Genomic DNA, 22,066 nt, shown 5'->3' with positions numbered 1-22,066 from the left:
GTCAGCCTGCGACCAGACACTCCCCCTTAGCTCTCATGCCTGGACGTTGTGGTCCAGGATCCTTTCCGTCTGTGGCCAAACCTGGGAACCTTTCCATCTGCGGCAGGAATCTCACGTCCTTGGCTCACCTGCCTGCCCCTGAGGGGACCAGGAACCTGTCGGTCAGCAGCCAGAGCCCACCCCCTTAGTCTCCACTGAGTGGCCCTGACGGGACCGGGAACCTGTCGGCCTGCTGACAGAACCCCACGTCATTGGCTCCGCTGACTGCCCCTGACAGCATGGGAACCTGTCAGTGTGTGACCGGAAACCAACCGCTTTAGCTCCTCTGCCTGCCCCTGATGGAGGTGGAATCCGTCACTCTGCGGCCAGAACCCCACATGCTTGGTTCCACTGACTTCCCCCTAATGGACCCAGAACCTCTCAGCCTCTGGCCAGACCCCACCTCCTTGGCTCCCCTTCCTGCCCCTGATGGGACCGGGAATCTGTCAGTCTGCCGCCAAAACCCCACCCCTTAGCTCCCCTGCCTGGCCGTTCTGGACTGGGACCCTGTCAGTCTGCGACCAGAACCCCACCTCCATGGCTTCCCTGACTGCCACTGACAGAACTGAAACCCTGTCAGTCTGCGTCCAGAACCCCGCCTCCTTAGCTCCCCTGCCTTTCCCTGATGGGACCAGGAACCTCTCAGTCTCTGAGCAGAACCCCACTCCATCTGCTCCCCTTCCTGGACATCCTGCACCGGGACCTGCCAGTCTGACAGGTCCAGAACCCAAACTCCTTAGGCTCCCCTGCCTGCCCCTAACAGCACCGGGTCATGTCAGTCTGCGACCAGAGGCTCACCTGTCTGCCCCTGACTCGACCTGGAACCTGTCAGTCTGCGGCAGGAATCCCACGTCCTTAGCTCCCCTGCCTGCCCGGAACAGAACTGGGAACCTGTCAGTCTGTGGCCAGAACCCCACCTCCTTAGGCTCCCCTGCCTGCCCCTGACTGGACCAGGAACCTGTCAGTCTGCAGCCAAAGCCCCACCCAGCTTGGCTCCACTGAGTGCTCTTGACAGGACTGGGAACCTGTCAGTCTGTGGCCAGAACCCCACGTCCTTAGCTGCCCGCCCGCCTTTGATAGACCTGGAACCTGGAGTCTGCGGAAAGAACCCCACCACCCTGCCTCCCTGTCCTACTCCACATGGACATGGAACCTGAAAGTCTGCCGCCAGAACCCCACATCCTTAGCTCCTTTGGCTGCCCCTGAGGGGACCAGGAGCCTGTCAGTCTGCATGCAGACTTCATGTCCTTAGCTCCCCTGTGAGAGTCGACCGCCCGAAAAACATCACCAAGAGACACGTCTCTTATGCAAACAGCACGGGGAAGTTTTATTGATTATCCAGCATGCTGGGGCTGTCTGATCATCATGAGCAGAGCAGCCCCGAATAACCAAAGGTTAGGGTTTATAAAGGCAAAAACCGCAAAACCGGGAAGGGGAAGAGAATACACGGTTGTTAAGCGGTTGCTAAAGTCTTACAATCAGCAATTATGATCTTAAGACATAGACAAATCACATCTTTATTATTAGCCCAGGTAACCCAGGTGTAACCTTTTTACTTTTAAGCTTGAGCAATCATGCTAGGGGGTTTTTGTGCATTGCCAAGGGTGATGTAGTGTACTGCTATTGTCCGACTATTTGAGATCATAGTTTCAGACCAGAGTCTCACGGTGGGGGGGTTGCTTTCCCAGAATGCAGTCTCAAGTGCTCCAAAATGGAGTCCCTACTGTCAAGGTGCTACTTTACTCTGTCTTATTTTCACAGCTGCACCAGGAAGGTTTTTAAACCTGTAAGCTTAAGCTTAACTCTTGACACCCACACATATACAATTTTAACTCTTCATTCCCCACTCCTTGTTGTGAGGATCTCTAATCTTAGAGATTATTCGTTTTTGTCTCTTTTAATGTGACATATTGTTGTCTTACAACCATGAGTTTAACATTTTTAACTTGTTCCCACATGAAGGTGATGAGTCTATTTAACACACAAGGTCCTATGGTTACAATTAGGAGTAGAACAATTAAGGGTCTGTTAGGGCTGACAGTAGAGTAGTAAGCCATGGGGACCGGCCGAACCATGACTCAAACCATCCCTGTTGAGTTTTCCTTTCCCGTTGCATTTTTCCAGTCATTTTTTGAGTTTGGCCATGGAGTTTCTAACCACCCCGGTTCAGTCGGCATAAAAACAACATTTTTTCTTTAGGGCCGCGCATAACCCACCCCCATGAAAATGAGATTTAACCCCCCGCCTGTTCTGTAATACTGAAATGCAGATACTGGGCTGCATCTGGGAGATTGTGGAAGATTTGTCAGGCAGAAGGGGCGGGCATCTCCACCTGGAAGGTTATCAGGTAGAAGGGGGCAGGGCAGGATGCAAAGGCCAGGCTGCCCGTGAAACATTGTCAAGATGACTGAGATGTAGATGCATATGCTGGACACATTAGGCCTTTATGTCACACACACATAAGCTCATAACTGACTTTCTGCCTAATATTTTTCCCTCAAGAGGTAATACCCAAAATTCTTCTTTGGGATTATGGATGGAGTTCCGTTTTCTGTAACTTCTTCGAAGCTGGCATGTGGGCGTCGAGGGGGATTTGGGTATTTCCTCTTGCTACCTGTCTTATGGTGTGCAACAGTGGCCTTGGAAAGACTGTGTTGCTCGGTCCAGAGGGCTGCTCAAGTCGTCCAGTGGAATGGGCTGGAAGTCTTGCCTGATGACCATTTGGAGTTCAACAGCTTTTAGTCTGTTAGAGACAAAACGAACAAGGGCATTAAAAACACACGGCCCAAAGAGAAGCATCAAGATTGCAGAAGTTAGTGGGCCAAGGAGAGGAAATAGCCAGGATTTTTATGATCAGATGTTAGGCCAGAAATCCCAGCCCTGCTTGGCCTGGTCCTGGAGCTGTTTGGCTTTTTCCAGAAAAAGTACAAATTTGGGTTTGTGTCTGTCTAGTCTGATTGACCCAGAGACTATATGTGTGTGTATATATATATATATATATATATTAGATATTTAGTAGCCAGTTTTGCTAGGAAGTTAAGCCAATGTACAAGACTAGAGTCTCAGGCTGGGAAAGAAGACAGACTAATGAATTACTTACATATATTATGGATTATTGTGCACACCCCTTAAGAGATAGGCCCTTTAAGTCCTCAGTGAGGACCTGTCCAAATAGGTGTAGGGCTATCTGAGTTAGCTGTTATTGAAAGCCCTGTTTTTAGGAACTGGCAGGGAGGGCTTTCTAAGCTTAATGTTATTGGACAGACTTTTAAGGCCTGGCTGGGTGTGTGAGGCCCAGACCTATCCATGGGGTGCTGGAAGAGAATTGAAAGAGATGCAAATCTCCTTTAAGGGAGGCACCCTGTTGACTTGCATTACATGGCTGGACTAGGAGGAGAGCTGAATAGGAGGCTGATAGAAATAGGCAACTTGTGTTTCACTGACCCTAGGCCATCCCCTCAATAGCAGTGGCTGGAGCTGGAAGCTGGGCAGAGGCTGGGCAGAGCCAAAGGCTTTTTAGCTCAGGGCCACAGGGTCTGTAGTTCTGAACCAGGAGTCCTTCGACACCCAGGGCAGTTCCGTATCCAGTGGCCGTGCTCTTGGCAGGGCTGACAGAAGGCATTTGCTGTTACAACAGCTGCTTGCCCAATGCCCTGGCTCCTTATATCAGCAACAGGTGCCGTTTGGGGTGCACTGGCCTTGCTGGGTCTCCTTGATGGCAATCACCGTGTAAAGCAGCCATTGATTGGTCTGTTGCCTATCCTCTGCTGCTTGCTTGCTCCTCGTTTTCCTGGTCTCTAATAAAGTAGACCAAGGAGGCAGCCTCTATGATGTCAGTCAAGGGGGTGCTCAACCCAATCCTGATTTTTGGAGATTTTTTAATATCAGGGTGAGCTAGAAAAATTATGGTCATGGGCAAATTCTGACACTTAGTATTTTCCTGCGAGTTAAGACCCTTTAGGTAAGATCAACTGTGGTGACCTGCTTGCATACTTTGAGGTCATCAGTGTAAATTTTTACACCGAAAAATTGATCTAGTTGTCACATTATTTTATAGTTTAACCTTTTTTTTGTTGTTGTTGTTGTTGTTTGGGGCCCTATACTGTGGCCAGGCATTATTACAGAAAAGGTCAGTCATCCCTTACATAAGGTCTGGGGATCAAACCCTACGTCACAGTGGAGAGTCCTGCAGAACAGTAGTAACTTCCCTTCTGGAAGAGAAAAGAGGAGAAGTGAGGCAGCAAGTTGGGTCTCTAGCCTGACTTTTTGGGCTTTTAGATTTAACTGGCAGTTTAACCAGTGTTTACTGCGTAGCCCGACTTAGAGGAGAAATTGTGGCAGAGGTCTCTGCCATTCTTTGGCTTCCGAGTATTTACCGTGTAGCCTGTGAACACTAGAGCTTTTTTGGTTTTCTGGAACCCAGTTTTCTAGTATCTGCCGCATAACCATAACTTAACAGAGACAGTAGAGTACACAATGGATTAACATGAATTTTATGTTTTTTTTGTTGTCGAATAAACCAGAAAAAAAAAAAAAACCTTGTATATAAGAGTTTACATAATTTAAAATTATTTAACAGAGTTAAAAAGAGCTTACAGGACCTAACTCTAGAAATGGCAGAGTAACCGATTAAGCAGACACTGTTAAAATAGACGTTACAGTTTTTGCAAAAACAGATTTTAAGATTTATGATTTAGACCATTTTTAGATATTTACTAATATTAGTACACATTTTTTTTTTAAACCCATTGTTATAACAGAAGATCAGACTTCAACTTTAGGTCAGTGTAATTTTGGCATTAGCACTCAACTCTGTAAACAATATTTTAAAATCGTAAACATTTTAAAACTTTTTATGACTTGTTTATACCTTTTGAAACTTTATACCTGTAGTTACTTTTACATAGCTTTGAATTGTCATGTATGGACAACCTATGAGAATACATGTTAACAAACTCAAACAGTTTTTTTTTTTATCGAATTTGAGATGTTAAAAGTATATATAATACATTTTTTTAAGTTTTACTTAGCACTGATGCCTAGATGACTTAAGACACTGAGTTATTAATGAATACCACACCATTATTTGAAATAAAAGTTAAAATTACATTTTTATGTTTTTAAGTAACAGGAGGATAACACCTCCTGGACAGCAAACATTAGTGCATGTTTATAACTTTGAAAACATCTTTATCATTAAGAGAAATAAGTTTAAAGCATATTAAAGACATGTAAAACTGAGCAAGCAAGCCACTGAGCAAACCTAAGGGCATTTGCATTACCTCAATTTTCTGAACCAATCTGCATTGGCTTACTTTAATTAACAACATAAAGGCTTGTATACATAGAATTTTACTCTTATTTTTATAAGACCACTTTAGCTCGAAAGCAAAAACATAAATACAGCATAGGTCTGACACCATTTATAATATTTTAATATATTTTATATAATCTGAATTGACTCAAGCAGCTGTTACTTTAACAAATTTAGAGTCTCATCCTTTGAGAGTTCCAGGGATCCGACTGGAAGCCCAAAGTTGGAAGACTCGGTTTAGAATTTAAGCTGTCAGAGAGTCAAACCATTTAGCCAAAATTAGTACATTTTTGATCAGTTGGGTAATCACTCAGAGGTTAAAAACAGATAAACAATGTAAACAAACTTTGCGCTGTAGTTTTTTTCAATCAAGACTTATAATGGCAATAGAAAAACGCAAAACCTTTAAGACAGGTGAACGCTCTCAGATGAGTCAGGGACAACAGCACAGAAAAGAGCTGATTATCAGCATATGAACCCATTGTTTAGGTTTTTATTAGCTGCAAAGAGAAAAACCCATCAGGTTGGAAAGGGTTAATGGCTTAAGGTTCTGGCTCCCTTAGGTAAGGTCAGCAGTGGTATTGAATTGGAAATTCCTCCAGGAGAGGAGAGAAAAAAGCAGCCCTTGGGTGGGGGCTCTGCCTAGAGATATTTGGCTATGCCTGCCTGGGTGCGGCAGGCCACACAGACTAGAATAGAGTGCAGAGAAAGGCTGTGGTCCCCCATTTACAGGGAAGACTGCACACACCAGGGCTTGGCAGGACTAACCGTGGGGTTGGGTAGGTGCGCTGTTTTACCAAGAGTGTTGGGAACCTCCTATAATTTAACCAAAGCCAGATTAATTAGGACTACTGCAGACACTCAGTCAATTACAACAGATAGTTAACTTTAGCTCTTTTTCAGATTTAGTCCTCAGGCAATCAAAGCTTAGCAACAGTAATAGTTCACAAAAAACTTTAAGACGCACCAGAGCTACCATAAGCTGCAAAGACGGAAAACTTTCTACCAGGTTGGAAAGGGTTAACAGCTAACAGGTAACAGCTTTTTCCTAGGTGGAGAGACCTGTGGAATTTCCCTCTCCCTTTCTCCTGCCCAGTGGTATAGGAATGGAGATGAGGAGAGCAAAAGAGTGGGGGAAGGAGCCCCCCCCCCAGGAGGAGGAAGGCAGAAAGCAATGACCTCCTCCAGTCTGGGGGCTGGGTGGGGTTTGAAATCTCCTATTGCTCAAGGTTACCCACAACCTAGTTGTCTGAGTTTACCTGAAGGGCCAATATTAGCCTCGACCGAAGCTAAGCCCTGCTCGCGTAGCAGTAGGCAGCGTGACCAGGCGTCCCTCCGAGAGAGAGACCTGGTGCTCGGGTCGCAGTCCGGCCGCCGGGAAGCCAAAGCGAGCTCAGGGGGTCTCCAGGCTCTCAGCCAACTGCCCTTCCTAATTTCCCTCCCGTTCCTTACAATCCCTCTGGAGTTTCGGCCGTAGCTAAGCTGCATTCGCGGAGAGCTGTGGGGTGCCGGACACTCAACGGTCACCTCCACAGATCCGGTCCCGCTTGAGGGAAGGAATACTGACCTCCGATGTCTTCTCAAAATCCCGGTCCAGGTGCCCATGACGGCCAGGCAGGAGAATGGCCTCTTTCACTCAGCAAATGAGTGGTAAATGGAATAAGCCCTCCGGGGGGGGGGGGGGCAATCCACTCCAAGAGTAGGCCATTCAGAGGCACAGAAAGACTGCTGCTTTACCTTCTTAATCAGAAGAGAGAGATTAGATCCCCTAGCCCACACATCAGGCCAGTGAGCCAAAGTAAGAGATAGCGGCGTGGACACAGTTTGACCCATGTTACAGACAGAAAAGCAATTCCCCCAAAAAAAACTGAAACCTAAAATGTAACCGCTGTTGGCACCAAACTCCCGCCTAGGGGAATTTCTGATGGGAGTTTCGCTGAGCGTCCTCAGTCTCCCGGTCCTCTCGGGGCGTCCCCCAAGGTGGTAGCCTGGGGCTTCCAGGCACGTCTGCCAGCCACAGTGCATACCGTGCCAACCCAAAAACCAAAACCAAAACAGGCCTGTAACCCGAAAAACTGAAACCTGAAGCGCGCATATACTGAGTCCCTACCTTAGGCGCCTTTATACTTACCCCAAGAGACTTCTGTTGGAGGCGTCCACGGGCAGCCCAGATCTCGCTGGGGCCTCCAAATGTGAGAGTCGACCGCCCGAAAAACATCACCAAGAGACACGTCTCTTATGCAAACAGCACGGGGAAGTTTTATTGATTATCCAGCATGCTGGGGCTGTCTGATCATCATGAGCAGAGCAGCCCCGAATAACCAAAGGTTAGGGTTTATAAAGGCAAAAACCGCAAAACCGGGAAGGGGAAGAGAATACACGGTTGTTAAGCGGTTGCTAAAGTCTTACAATCAGCAATTATGATCTTAAGACATAGACAAATCACATCTTTATTATTAGCCCAGGTAACCCAGGTGTAACCTTTTTACTTTTAAGCTTGAGCAATCATGCTAGGGGGTTTTTGTGCATTGCCAAGGGTGATGTAGTGTACTGCTATTGTCCGACTATTTGAGATCATAGTTTCAGACCAGAGTCTCACGGTGGGGGGGTTGCTTTCCCAGAATGCAGTCTCAAGTGCTCCAAAATGGAGTCCCTACTGTCAAGGTGCTACTTTACTCTGTCTTATTTTCACAGCTGCACCAGGAAGGTTTTTAAACCTGTAAGCTTAAGCTTAACTCTTGACACCCACACATATACAATTTTAACTCTTCACCCTTATTGCCCCTGACTGGACCAGGAACCTGTCAGTGTGCAGCCAAACCCCACATCCTTAGCTCCACTGCCTACCCCTGTTGGAAATGGAACCCGTGAGTCTGTGGCCAGAACCCCACCCACTTTGGCTCCCCTGCCTGCCCTTGACGGGACTGGGAACCTGTCAGTTGCGGCCAGAACCCCATGTCCTTAGCTGCCCTTACTGCCCCTGACTAGACCAGGAACCTGTCAGTCTGTGGCCAGAACCCCACCTCCTTGGCTCCTCTGACTGTCCCTGACTGGACCAGGAACCTGTCAGTCTGTGGCCAGAACTCCACCCCGTAGCTCCCCTGCCTGCCCCTGACTGGACCTGGAATCTGTCAGTCAGTCTGCGGAAGGAACCCCATGTCCTTAGCTCCCTGCCTACTCCTGATGGGACCAGAGACCTGTCGTCATTCTGTGGCCAGAACCCCACCTCCGTAGGCTACGCTGCCCGCCCCTGACTGGGCCAGGAACTTGTGAGTCTGCAGCCAGAACCCCACCCCATCAGCACCCCTACCTACCCTCGATGGACCCGCAACTGTCACCTGTGGCCAGAACCCCACCTCCTTAGGCTCCCCTGCCTACCTGTGACGGGACTCGGAACCTGTCAGTCTCGACCAGAGCCTAACCTGCGTGGCTCCCCTGACTTTCCCTGAGGGGGCCAGGAACCTGTCACTCTGTAGCCAGAACCCCACCTCATTGGGCTCCCCTGACAGCAACGGGAACCTGTCAGCCTGTGGCCAGATCCCCATGTCCTCAGCTCCCCTGCCTGCCCCTGATAGACCTGAACCTGTCAGTCTGTGGCCAGAACCAACCTCCTTGGCTCCCCTGACTGCCCGCGATGGGACCAGGAACCTGTCATGCTGCTGCCAGAACCTTAGCCAGAACGCCTTAGCTTCCCTGCCTGGCCATATGGACCGGGAACCTGTCCATGTGCGGCCAGAACCCCACATGCTTAGCTCCCCGGCTTGTCCCTGACTAGACAGGGAACTGGTATGTCTGTGGCAGGAACACCATCCTCTTACACTACCCTGCCTGCCCCTGACTGGAACCAGAGCCTGTCATTCTGCGGCCAGAACCCCACCTCCTTGTCTCCCCTGCCTGCCTCTTTCTGGCCTGAGAACCGGACAGTCTCGGACTACAACCCCACCTCTTGGATCCCCTGCCGGCCCTTGATGGAACTGGGAACCTGTCCGTCTGGGGCCAGAACCCCACCTCCTTGTCTCCCCTGCCTGCCGCTGATGGGACTGGTAGCTTGCCAGTCTAGGGCCAGAAACGCCGTCTTTGGCTCCCCTGCCTGCCCCTGACAGGACCGGGAACCTGTCAGTCTGCGGCAGGAACCCCAAGTCCTTAGCTCTCCTGCCTGCCCCTGACTGACCCAGAACCTGTCACTCTGCGACAGTTCCTGATCCAGTCAGGGGCACTCAGTGGATCCTAAGGGAGTGGTTTCTGGCTGCTGCAGACTGAGAGGTTCCCTTCCCATCAGGGACAGGCAGGGGTCTAAGGAGGTGTGGTTCTGGTCACAGTCTGACAGGTTCCTGGTCCTGTCATGGGCAGGCGAGGGAGCTCATGGTGTGGGGTTTGGGCCGCAGACGGACAGTTTCCCTGTCCAGTCAGGGGCAGGCAGGGAACCAAGAGGTGGGTTTCTGGCCGCAGACCAACAGGTTCCCATTCTCCTCGGGGGCAGGCAGGGGAGCTAAGCAGGTGCAGTTCTGGCGGCAGACTGACAGGTTCCTGTGCCAGTCAGGGGCGGGCAGGGGAGCCCAGGAGGTGGGGTTCTGGCAGGAGACTGGCAGGTTCCGGGTGCCGTTAGGGGCGTCAGGAGAGCTAAGGGGCTGGGTTTTGATAGCAAACTGACAGATTTCTGGTTCAGTCAGTGGACCCGCGAGGGAGCGACGGGTGTGGGGTTCTGGCTGCAGACTGACAGGTTCCCTGTCCAGTCAGGGGTACTCAGTGGAGCTTAAGGGGGTGGGGTTATGGTGGCAGACTGACCGGTTCCTGGTCGTGAATGGATAGGCAGGGGAGCTAAGGGGGTGGAGTTCTGAACAACTGAGGTTTCCTGGTCCCATCAGGGGCAGGCAGGGGAGCTGAGGATGTGGGGTTCTGGCCACAGACTGACGAGTTCACAGTCCTCTCAGGGGCATGCTGGGGAACTAACAAGGTGGGGTTCTATGTGCTGACTGACAGGTGTCCGGTCCTGTCAGGGGCACTCAGTGGAGCCTAAGAGGGTGGGGGTTCTGGCTGCAGACTGACAGTATGGACGGCCCAGTATGGACAGGCAGGGCAACTAAGGACCCTGGTTTCCTGCCGCAGCCTGACAGTTCCAAGTACCGTCAGGGGCATGTGGGGAGCTGGCGAGTGGGGGTTCTAGATGCTAGCTAACAGGTTCCTCATCCAGTCAGGGGCATTCAGTGGATCCTAAGGGAGTGGGTTTCTGGCTGCAGACCGAGAGGTTCCCCGTCCCATCAGGGGCAGGCAGGGGAGCTAAGGGGGTGGGGTCCTGGCGGCAGACTGACAGGTTCCCCGTCCAGTCGAGAGCAGGCAGTGGAGCCTCAGGGGGTGGGGTTCTGGGCGCAGAATGACGAGTTCACAGCCAATGGCTCCCCCCGTCTCAGACGCGGGGACCAATCAGACGCTGGGCGGGCGTGTGCTTCCTGTTTCAGCGGCTCGGGGCGGAAGTGGTGCTGAACCGCGATTCCACACAGCTCTCTTCTCTCTTTTCTTTTAAAAAAAGCTCCTTGATCTAATTTTCCTGACCTAAATTATCATTTTTCTTTTATCATCTGTGGGCCGTATGTCCTGGTTTCACACCGTCCAGCCACAGTAGGCTTGGACAGGGCGGAGCGGGGAGACTACAACTCCCGGAAGCCTCGCCGCCGACCTCGCCCTCCGTCTGGGCTGGACTCGCCTGGGTGACACGTCAGGCAGCCAATGGCTTCCCCCTGTCTCAGACCCGGGGGCCAATCACAGGCCGGGTTGGTGTGTGCGTCCTGTTTCTGCGACTCGGGGCGGACATGGTCTTGAACCCAGCTGACTTCTCTCTTTTCTTATTTTTACTTTATTTTATTTTTTTTTATTTTATTTTTTGACAGGCAGAGTGGATAGTGAGAGAGAGATAGAGAGAAAGGTCTTCCTTTGCCGTTGGTTCACCCTCCAATGGCCGCCGTGCGGCCAGCACACTGCGCTGATGCGATGGCAGGAGCCAGGTGCCTCTCCTGGTCTCCCATGGGGTGCAGGGCCCAGGCACTTGGGCCATCCTCCACTGCACTCCCGGGCCACAGCAGAGAGCTGGCCTGGATGAGGGGTAGCCGGGACAGAATCCGGCGCCCCGACCGGGACTAGAACCTGGTGTGCCGGCGCCGCCAGGCGGAGGATTAGCCTAGTGAGCTGTGGCGCCGGCCTATTACCTACATCTTTAGAATCCTACCTGGTAAAGGCAAAACAGAAGAAGAGGGCTGGTTGTTAACCATATCCGTAACTTACCTCCTGCCTTTTGTTCTTTGGCTGCAGGACACATTTCATGATTTTATTTTCATTTCATTCACACCACTTTTTTTTTTTTTTTTTGGACAGGCAGAGTGGACAGTGAGAGAGAGAGACAGAGAGAGAAAGGTCTTCCTTTTGCCGTTGGTTCACCCTCCAATGGCCGCCGCTGCAGCCGGCGCACCGCGCTGATCCGATGGCAGGAGCCAGGAGCCAGGTGCTTTTTCCTGGTCTCCCATGGGGTGCAGGGCCCAAGCACCTGGGCCATCCTCCACTGCACTCCCTGGCCATAGCAGAGAGCTGGCCTGGAAGAGGGGCAACCGGGACAGAATCCGGCGCCCTGACCGGGACTAGAACCCAGTGTGCCGGCGCCGCAAGGTGGAGGATTAGCCTATTGAGCCACGGCGCCGGCCCACACCACTTTTTTTAAAATTGACAATTATCCCGGTTTATTTTAAATAAGCAGAAAATTCCAATGGCCTTTAAGATGACTGTGGTTTGCTTTCATCCTTACTTATAGTTTCCACTAAAAAAGTACCAATCTCTGGCAGGAAAAACATGTCATCCTACCTGTAGATAAGGACAGCAGGAATAAGCCCAACATTTTTCTTTTTCAAAAGCTGTGACACAGGCCTGGGGCTGTGGTGTTAGCACGTTAAGCCTCTGCCTGTGGCGCCGGCTTCCCGTATGGGCGCGGGTTCGAGTCCCAGCTGCTCCACTTCTGATCCAGCTCTCTGCTGTGGCCTGGGAAAGCAGTGGAAGATGGCCCAAGTCCTTGGGGCCCTGCACCCGCGTGGGAGACTCAGAAGAAGCTCCTGGCTCCTGGCTTTGGATCAGTCCAGCTCTGGTGGTTGTGACCATCTGGGGAGTGAACCAGTGGACGGATGGAACCCCGCCCCTATAACTCTGCCTCTCAAATCAATCAATCAATCTTATGTCCACAACAGCCAGGGCTGGGCTAGGCTGAAGCCAGGAGAGTGGAACTCCATTGGGGTCTTCCACATGGGTGGCAGGGACCCAAGGACTTGGGCCACCACCTGCTGCCTTCCCAGGAGCGTTAGCAGAAGCTGGAATGGACGTGGAGGCGGGACTAGAACTGGCATCCTGAAACAGCATGTGGGTGTCCCCTGGGCACTCTGGCTTTGGCCTGGCCCAGCCCTGTATATTGTGTGCATTTGGGGGGTGGACCAGTAACCAGCAGAGAGCAGATTCCCCCCCACTCTGCTGTTGCTCTGCCTTTCAAGTAGATGAAGCCAAACATGCTTTTAAAAATTCATAGAGGCCGGCGCCGCGGCTCACTAGGCTAATCCTCTGCCTTGCGGCGCCGGCACACCGGGTTCTAGTCCCAGTCGGGGCGCCGGATTCTGCCCCGGCTACCCCTCTTCCAGGCCAGCTCTCTGCTGTGGCCAGGGAGAGCAGTGGAGGATGGCCCAAGTGCTTGGCCCCTGCACCCCATGGGAGACCAGGAGAAACACCTGGCTCCCGGCATCGGATTGGCACGGCTCCCACCACGGCGGCCATCTTGGAAGGTAAACCAATGGCAAAAGGAAGACCTTTCTCTCTCTCTCTCTCACTGTCCATTCTGCCTGTCAAAAAAAAAATTCATAGAAAATGGAATTTTGGTGCAAAAAAAGATTGAAGTCCATGTGTAGTTTTTTCACAATCCTTTTTCCATAAATTTTTTTGAAGGTCCCTTGAACTCAAACAAGTCTGGAAGCTAATACAACGGAAATGTTACATCACCGTTCCCAGCCTTAGGGCCAGATTTGGAATATTACCTGTGCCCCAAACGAGGAGCTATAAAACAGCTTTACATATCGGGGAAGAAAGAGTGCAAATGTCGGGGCAGAAGGGAGGGATGAGGAGACAGAGGCGCGCACTCACGTCGCTCTTCTCGGTGCTTCTCAGTCATCGCGAAGTACCGGCGCAGCTCCTCGGTGATCTCCATGTTGCTCAGGTCGCATTCCACCTCCGCATCCGACTCAGACCCCAGCTCCTCCTCCTCCTCCTCCTCCTCCTCGGACACAGTCTGGTCTTTTCTCATGGACACCTGCATCCTACCGCTGTCATGTGGAAGCCGCCCGTACCTTTCACGAGGTGAGTAAGTGCGGCGGAAGTCCTCTGAGACCATTGGACGGTCAGCGGAGAGCTGAGGGTACCCTGCCTCACGGTCACAGGCACTTTGGGGCTGAAGCCCAGGAGCAGAGTGACACAGGGAGCTGAAATAGGACTCTACCGCCTTCCTGTAGGCGTTCTGGTGGCTTCGCATCCAAGCCATGGCTTGATGGTAATGTTGCCAGTACCTTGAATATGCAGGATGAGAATACCACGAACTGGTGGCTTTCGATGCTGACACCTACAAAAAAAAAGGAAGGGCAGGGCAGATACCAAACATTTCTACTTCAAGAGAAATCTTGAAACTTTTTTTTTTTATTTATTTTTGACAGGCAGAGTGGACAGTGAGAGAGAGAGACAGAGAGAAAGGTCTTCCTTTGCCGTTGGTTCACCCTCCAATGGCCGCCGTGGCCGGCGCGCCATGCTGATCCGATGGCAGGAGCCAGATGCCTCTCCTGGTCTCCCATGGGGTGCAGGACCCAACACTTGGGCCATCCTCCACTGCACTCCCGGGCCACAGCAGAGAGCTGGCCTGGAAGAGGGGCAACCGGGACAGAATCTGGCGCCCCGACCGGGACTAGAACCCGGTGTGCCAGCGCCGCAAGGCGGAGGATTAGCCTAGTGAGCCACAGCGCCGGCCCAAATCTTGAAACTTTTTAATGAACTAGCCAACAGGTGTGTACTGAATACCTACTCTTCATGTGTTTCTTACTGGGCCAGAAAAGATATAAAGGCAGGTCAGCATCCACAATGAACATCAAATGTAAAGCACACTTGCTCTTTACGTATTAGGTGCATGAGGGACACTCAAGACAGTTAGTTAGCTGAAGGCTACGGAACACTATAACGTGCGGGCAGAGCCTAACAATGATCTTTTAAGGTAAGATACAAGGACAAACAAGGACCTGATGGTTATCATCTTTGGCTAGTTCTAGGTTAGAAATGGCCTGCCTGGAGCCAGGGAGACAGACTTGGTTCCTCCTCTTCTGTCTCCTAAACTACGGGTGATCTGTTGGCCTGGCCCATTCCTCAATGCTTGAGACAAGAAATGAATACCACACTTTTAGTTTTCTGATGTGTTTCTTCAGTCTTCTCCATCACAGAAGGAGGGAATAAGGACTTTAAAGGCTATGGTTTATCTTTTTTTTTTCTTATGAGTGCCACGTATCTTTTTTTTTCTTATGAGTTAAAATTAAAAAAAAAAAAAAAAACCACAACTCACCTTCTCCGCCATATCTGAATGTGAAAGTCCAGCTGGGTGCAGAAACTAGGGAAGAACAGACAGTGCACACACCTGGTCAGATGGCAAGGCTGTGACATTCAAGGTGGTTTACAAAGTGGCCCACAACAGGTGATCTCCCCCTGCCTCTTCATGTAGACACTAACCCCTGGCTCACAACTTGAAGTCTATAAAGGACGGAGACCCTCAGCTATCACTGAGTGGTTCAGAGGACACTGCATGGCTTGTGCTCAATCACTTGTGTCCCTGTTCAAAGCACAGTTTATGAAAATGATCATACAAGCCGGCGCCGCGTCTCACCAGGCTAATCCTCCACCTGCGGCGCCGGCACACCGGCTTCTAGTCCCGGTCGGGGCACTGGATTCTGTCCCAGTTGCCCCTCTTCCAGGCCAGCTCTCTGCTGTGACCAGGGAGTGCAGTGGAGGATGGCCCAAGTGCCTGGGCCCTGCACCCCATGGGAGACCAGGAGAAGCACCTGGCTCCTGCCATCGGATCAGCGCGGTGCGCCGGCCGCGGCAGCCATTGGAGGGTGAACCAACGGCCAAGGAAGACCTTTCTCTCTGTCTCTCTGTCTCTCACTGTCCACTCCTGCCTGTCAAAAAAAAAAAAAAAAAAGAGCCTATCAGCAAAAACCAAGACTCGTTCAAGGTGGTGAAGACCGCGCGTACGTTTCGGGAATCTTATTTCAAGTTTTAATTCTTCTGCCAACACACTCATGGTAATCCCAGGCTAGTTGCTCTCGTTTCTGAATCGACGTGTCACCCACTGCGCCTCCCTCGTCTGGGCACTTCATCACTCACTCACTGAAGTTGCTGTTCAGAGTGTCCGCTGTGTCCTGTTCTCTCCTGCTCTAAAGTCACTGAGGAGACAGTACTGACGACGAAGCTGCAAACCCTTTCAGGAAGCAAACGTGTCTATACACGACCATGTTTTCAAGGCATTTCCGATGGATCTGACTGCCTGTCAAAAAAAAAAAATTAAAAAAAAAATAACTGAGATATTGGGGGTCTTGGTATTAGAAGATGAGCAAACTTTGTAGTTATGAATCTGCCTTGTCCAGCGTGCTCTACACGCCCCGTTGATGACCCTCCTCTCCCGGGCCACCTGAGAGAAGAGCCAGCCTGAGCCATGGAGTGAGTGGAGCAGAAAACCGGATTAAAGGATTACACAACGCAGAACCGGTCAAGTCGGTTTTTCCCATCGAGAGACAGAAACTAGAGTGACCTCCCTGGAGTTCTCAAGGTCATGTCTGGGTGCCTGGGCACGAAAAAAGCTAAAAAAAAAAATCCAGGTTCTGGAACATTCTAGGACGTTCTAGAATGTTCTGGGATCCCTAGAATTTTTCCGAGGTGTTCTAGAATGTACCAGAACATCACCAAGTGAGTCTGGGGGATTCTGGGATCCGGGTCTGAGTAGAAGTTTCCCGGCTGGGTGTGACGGGCGTCCTGGTGCCAGCCTGGCCCTGCGGACATTGACGTGACATCCCGCGCCCACCGGGGCTGTGGAAACTTCCAGCACGTCGGCAGAGGGTCTCAGACCTCCCAGGACACTCGCTGGGTTCTCTGGAACATACTGGAACATTCTACAACATTCCAAGACCCCAAAGACACTCTCCAAGCGGTCCAGGGCATCCTACGAACATTCTAGAAAATTCTACGTCATCCACCAGTATTCCGGAACACTCCAAGACCAGGCGCTCTAGAATACTCTAAGGCCCCGAGGACGTGCGCCGGGCTCTCTGGACGTGTTCTAGAACATTCTGGAACATTCCACAGAATTCCTCGCGATTCCAAGGACATTCCCTGGGCATTCTAGAACATTCTGGAATCCTGGAAACACCCACCAGGGGTTCTGGAAAATTCCAAGGCCAAAGAACGCACGACAGACTCTCCCAGAATTCCCTGGGAGCACTGACCGTTCCAGAACGTCCCTGATGTCCACCAGGATGTTTGCAGAACCTTCGGCCCCGCCAACTCCTCCCCCAGCCCTGGCAATAAATAGACGCCCGGTCCCCGCCAGCTCAGACGACGACGAAGACGATGGTGATGAAGATGACGGTGACGAAGGCTCTCCTCCTCGCCCTCACGGTGGGCGTGGCCTGTGCGGACGTCGACCCCGCCCAGGTATCATAAATTTGCATCATTAGTTCCCAGTATTAATTCTCGTCATGAATTCATATCATTTCTTCACATCATTACTTCGCATCACTAATTCGCATCACTACTTCGCGTTGTTTCTTCAGCCGTATCATTAATTCACGTCATTTCTTCACCTCCCCAGATCTCCGGGCCCTGGCGCACCTCCGCCATGGCCTCCGACAACCTGGAAATGATCATGGAGGATGGGCCACTCCGGATGCTGCTCCGCGAGGTGGAGTGCAACGAGGAATGCAACGCCCTGAACGTCTTCTTCTACGTCAAGTGAGGGGCGGGGCCAGGGGAGACAAGCCGAGACCAGAGACAGAGAGCCAGGGGGGAGCAATCGAGCCCAGAGAGCAGGGAAGACAGGCGCCGCCAAGCCCAAGCTATCCCAGAGAGAGAGAGAGCAGGTCAGGGCGACCAGCCGAGCCCAAGAGAGAGCAGACAGGAGTAGTTGAGCCCAGAGTCAGAAAGCATGTGGGCTAAAGGGGAGTAATGGAGCTGAGAGTGAGCAGACAGGACCAGCCGATCCCAGAGTCAAAGAGCAGGCCATGGTGAACCAGGCGAGCCCAGAGGGAGAGCAGACAGAAGCAGTTGAGCCCACAGCGAGCGGCCATGTTCCCGGTCTCTCCTTCAGGAAGAACAAGGTATGCACCCCGCACAGGGTTGTGGCCCAGAAGAACGCAGACGGCATCTACACCACTGACTGTGAGTACAGAGCATTTCGGAAAGTTCCAGACAATTCCAGATGACCCCAGGGAATGTCCGGTGTGTTCCAGAATGTTCGAGAATGTTCCCAGAAATGTTCCAGGATGCTGCAAATGTCCCAGAATGCTCCAGTTCCTCAATGTTCTAGAATGTTCCAGAATGCGCTAGAATGTCCCAGCATGCCCCGGCACATCCAGAACACCCACCTCTCTCCCTACAGTCGAGGGCCAGACCTCCTTCCAGTTCCACGAATTGAATCCTGTTAGGCAAATCATCTTCATCAATAACATGGGGTCCAAAGGCAAGACCAGCCGCCTCAGCTTCCTTGTGGGTGAGCCCCCCTCACACACACATGTACACTGCCGGTGCCCGCTAGGGATACGCCCCTCGACCCGAGAGTCTGAGCCCGACTGTATACGGGGAAAGGGGGGCTGCATGGCCAGGCATATACAGTCGGTGCCCACTGGATAAAGCGAGTGTATACAGTCAGTGCCCACTAGACATGGTGGGCATATACAGTCAGTGCCCACTAACGCTAGCATATACAGTTGGCGCTCGCTAGATGGGGTGAGTGTATACAGTCACTAAAGCGAGTGTATGCAGTAGGCGCACACTAAAGCGAGCGTACTCAGTCGGTGCCCACTCGTGCCACAGTCAAATTGGCAGTCATGAACGACGACCGGCTGGAGGACTACGCGAGGCTCACGGAGCAGAATGGGATCCCGCGGAAGTACATCCGGCGTGTGGGCGACACAGGTGAGGCTTCGGCGGCTTCCGGGCTGACTCGGCGCTGACTCAGCGCTGACTCGGCTTTCCTCTCTCTCCAACAGACACCTGTCCACCCTGAGGACGCCTCCCTTGGAGAAGGTGCCAGAACGTTCTAGACCATTCCAGAACCGCCCCTGATCGCCTCACCATCTCCTCCCACCTGCGAATGCGCTAGTATGCTCCGGAACATTCTAGAACGTTCTGGATTGATCCAAGATGGTCTGGATTGTTCCAGAATTTCTAGAAAGCTCCGGAACATTCTAGAATCGGCTGTCCCCGGCTTTCTCTGCTTCCTGTTCATAGAATAAACTCATCCCAGGCACAGTCCCAGTCGTTTATTTTAAACGATTTTTATTGTTCCGTCAAAAGACAGAGCGAGCTGGTGGAGGAACCCAGAGGCTACTTCCGGGTCTCCCTGCACTGTCAGTCACCGTTCACTGACAAGGGGGTGGGCTCTGTCATCTGGTGGCTGTCAATCAGCCCTGAGTGACACTGGGGGGGTTCTCCCCGACTCCACTGGCAGCCAGTCACACTCCACCAGGATCCCAGGGCCACATCCGGGTCCCCATGGCCACATCTGGGTCTCCAGTGCAATATCCGGCTCCCCAGGGCTCCACTCATGTCCGCAGTGACACATCCAGGTCCCCAGGGGCACATCCTGGTCCCCAGGGCCACATCCGGCTCTAAGTGCTCCATCCAGGTCTCTGGGCTCCATCTGGGTCCCTAGGGCTCCATCCGGGTCTCTGGGCTCCATCCGGGACTCCTGGCTCCATCCGGGTCTCTGGGCTCCATCCGGGACTCCTGGCTCCATCCGAGTCTCTGGGCTCCATACAGGTCTCTGGGCTCCATCGGGGTCTCTGGTCTCCATCTGTATCTCTGGGCTCCATCTGGGTCCCTAAGGAAACATCCGGGTCCCTAAGGCTCCATCCAGGTCTCTGTGCTCCGTCAGGGTCACTAAGGCTACATCCAGGTCTTTAAGGTTCCTTCTGAATCCTTAAGGCTCCATCCAAGTCTCTGGGCTCCATCCAGGTCTCTGGACCACATCCGGGTCTCTGGGCTCCATCCGGGTTTCGGGGCTCCAACCGTGTCCCTAAGGCTGCATCCAGTCTCTGGGCTCCATCCGAGTCTCTGGGCTCCATCCCAGTCTCTGGGCTCCACCCCGATCTCCAGGGCCACATCCAGGTCCCCAGGGCCACATCCGGGTCTCCAGAGCCACATCCGGTTCCCCAGGGCTCCATCCGGGTCTCCAGGGCCACATCCGGGTCCCCAGCGCCACACCAGGGTCTCCAGGGCCACACCAGGGTCCAGGGCCACATCCGGATCTCCAGGGCTCCCTCCAGGGCCATATCTGGGTCCCAGGGCTCCACCCGGGTCTCTGGGCTCTCTCCAGGTCTCTGAGCTACATCCGGGTCCCTAAGGCTCCATCCTGGTCTCTGGGCTCCATCCTGGTCTCTGGGCTCCGCCCGAGTCTCTGGGCTCCATCTGGGTCCCTAAGGCTCCATCCGCATCTCTAAGGCTCCATGCGGGTCTCTGGGCTCCATCCAGGTCCCTAAGGATCCATCCGGGACTCCTGGCTCCATCCTGGTCTCTGGGCTCCATCCAGGTCTCTGGGCTCCATCCAAGTCTCTGGGCTCCATTCGAGTCCCTAAGATTCCATCTGGGTCCCTAAGGCTCCATCCAGTCCCTAAGCCTCCATCCGGGTCTCTGGGCTCCATCCGGGTCTCTGGGCTCCATCCGAGCCATAAGGCTCTATCTCACTCTCTGGACACCATCCGAGTCTCTGGACTCCATAGGTATCTCGGCTCCATCCGGGTCTCTGGGCTCCATCCGAGTCCCTAAGATTCCATCCGGGTCCATAGGCTCCATCCAGTCCCTAAGCCTCCATCCGGGTCTCTGGGCTCCATCCGGGTCTCTGGGCTCCATCCGAGCCATAAGGCTCTATCTCACTCTCTGGACACCATCCGAGTCTCTGGACTCCATAGGTATCTCGGCTCCATCCGGGTCTCTGGGCTCCATCCGAGTCCCTAAGATTCCATCCGGGTCCATAGGCTCCATCCAGTCCCTAAGCCTCCATCCGGGTCTCTGGGCTCCATCCGAGCCATAAGGCTCTATCTCACTCTCTGGACACCATCCGAGTCTCTGGACTCCATAGGTATCTCGGCTCCATCCGGGTCTCTGGGCTCCATCCGGGTCTCTGGGCTCCATCCCGATCCCTAAGGCTCCATCCGGGTCCGCAGGGCCACATCCGGGTCTCCAGGGCCACATCTGGGTATCCCAGGGCCACAATCAGGTCTCCAGGGCCACATACGGGTGTCCAGGGCCACATCCGGGTCTCCAGGGTCACATCCGGTTCCCCAGGGCTCCATCCGGGCCTCCAGGCCACATCTTGGTCCCCAGGACCACACCAGCGTCCAGGGCCACATCCGGATCTCCAGGGCTCCCTCCAGGGCCATATCTGGGTCCCAGAGCTCCACCTGGGGCCCAAGGGCCACATCCGAGTCCCCATAGCCACTTTCCAGTTCTCCAGGGCCACTTCCGGGTCCCCAGGGCCACATCTGGGTCTTCAGGACCACATCCAGTTCTCTGGGCTACATCTGGGTCTCTGGGCTCCATCCGGGTCTCTGGGCCACATCCGGGTCCCTGGGCCACATCCGGGTCCCTAAGGTTCCATCCAGTCCCTAAGGCTCCATTCGGGTCTCTGGGCTCCAACCGGGTCCCTAAGGCTCTATCCGGGTCCCTAAGGCACCATCCGGGTCTCTGGGCTCCATCCAAGTCTCTGGGCTCCATCCGGGTCCCTAAGGCTCCATCTGAGTCTATGGGCTCCATTCGAGTCTCTGGGCTCCATCCGGGTCTCTGGGCTTCATCCAGGTCTCTGGGCTCCATCCCGATCCCTAAGGCTCCATCCGGGTCCCTAAGGCTCCAACCGGGTCCATAAGGCTCTATCCGGGTCCCTAAGGCACCATCTGGGTCTCTGGGCTCAATCCCAATCCCTAAGGCTCCATCCAGGTCCCTAAGGCTCCAACCGGGTCCATAAGGCTCTATCCGGGTCCCTAAGGCACCATCCGGGTCTCTGGGCTCCATCCGGGTCCCTAAGGCTCCATCCAGTCCCTAAGGCTCCATTCTGGTCTCTGGGCTCCATCCTGGTCCCTGGGCTCCATCGGGGTCTCTGGGCTCCATCCGGGTCCCTAAGGTTCCATCTGGGTCCCTAAGGTTCCATCCGGGTCTCTGGGGTCCATCTGGGTCCCTGATGCTCCATCCGAGTCTCTGGGCTCCATCCGGGTCCCTAAGGCTACATCCGGGTCTCTAGGGCCATATCCGAGTCTCCAGGGCCACATCCATTATCTCCAGGGCTCCCTCCAGGGCCACATCTGGGTCCCAGGGCTCCACCCGGGTCTCCAGGGCCACATAGGGGTCTCCAGGGCCACATCCGGGTCTCCAGAACCACATCCGGGTCTCCAGGGCTCCCTC

At 53.1% G+C, this 22,066-nt stretch overlaps 2 protein-coding genes and 1 long non-coding RNA gene across 3 annotated transcripts; 1 reads left to right on the top strand and 2 right to left on the bottom strand.

Annotated features, from left to right (window-relative positions):
- Nucleotides 1-1,342: 1,342 nt before the first annotated feature.
- Nucleotides 1,343-7,478, bottom strand: LOC149119096 (uncharacterized). Its single transcript, XR_016228748.1, has 2 exons — nt 6,921-7,478; nt 1,343-2,782 (listed from the first exon to the last, which is right to left on the bottom strand). It is a non-coding gene; the product is annotated as an uncharacterized LOC149119096 (long non-coding RNA).
- A 5,809-nt stretch (nt 7,479-13,287) lies between these two features.
- Nucleotides 13,288-15,034, bottom strand: LOC149119095 (gem-associated protein 8-like). Its single transcript, XM_089325168.1, has 2 exons — nt 14,967-15,034; nt 13,288-13,985 (listed from the first exon to the last, which is right to left on the bottom strand). Exons 1-2 carry the CDS (start codon nt 14,976-14,978, stop codon nt 13,440-13,442), a joined length of 558 nt encoding a protein of 185 aa, XP_089181294.1. The 5' UTR covers nt 14,979-15,034; the 3' UTR covers nt 13,288-13,439.
- Nucleotides 15,035-16,927: 1,893 nt separating this feature from the next.
- LOC149119094 (male-specific submandibular salivary gland protein-like) lies at nt 16,928-17,874 on the top strand. The gene is made up of 3 exons (XM_089325257.1): nt 16,928-17,107; nt 17,265-17,404; nt 17,760-17,874. The coding sequence occupies exons 1-3, from the start codon at nt 17,024-17,026 to the stop codon at nt 17,872-17,874; spliced, it is 339 nt and encodes a 112-aa protein (XP_089181383.1). The 5' UTR covers nt 16,928-17,023.
- The last annotated feature ends 4,192 nt before the right edge of the window (nt 17,875-22,066 follow it).

This window comes from Oryctolagus cuniculus, chromosome Y (genome assembly GCF_051225735.1).
Source record: "Oryctolagus cuniculus isolate XC-2025 breed Fujian yellow rabbit chromosome Y, ASM5122573v1, whole genome shotgun sequence".
Lineage (NCBI taxonomy): Eukaryota > Metazoa > Chordata > Mammalia > Lagomorpha > Leporidae > Oryctolagus > Oryctolagus cuniculus.
The sequence above is the reverse complement of the archived record's forward strand: the minus strand, read 5'-3'. Positions and strand labels throughout refer to the sequence as shown.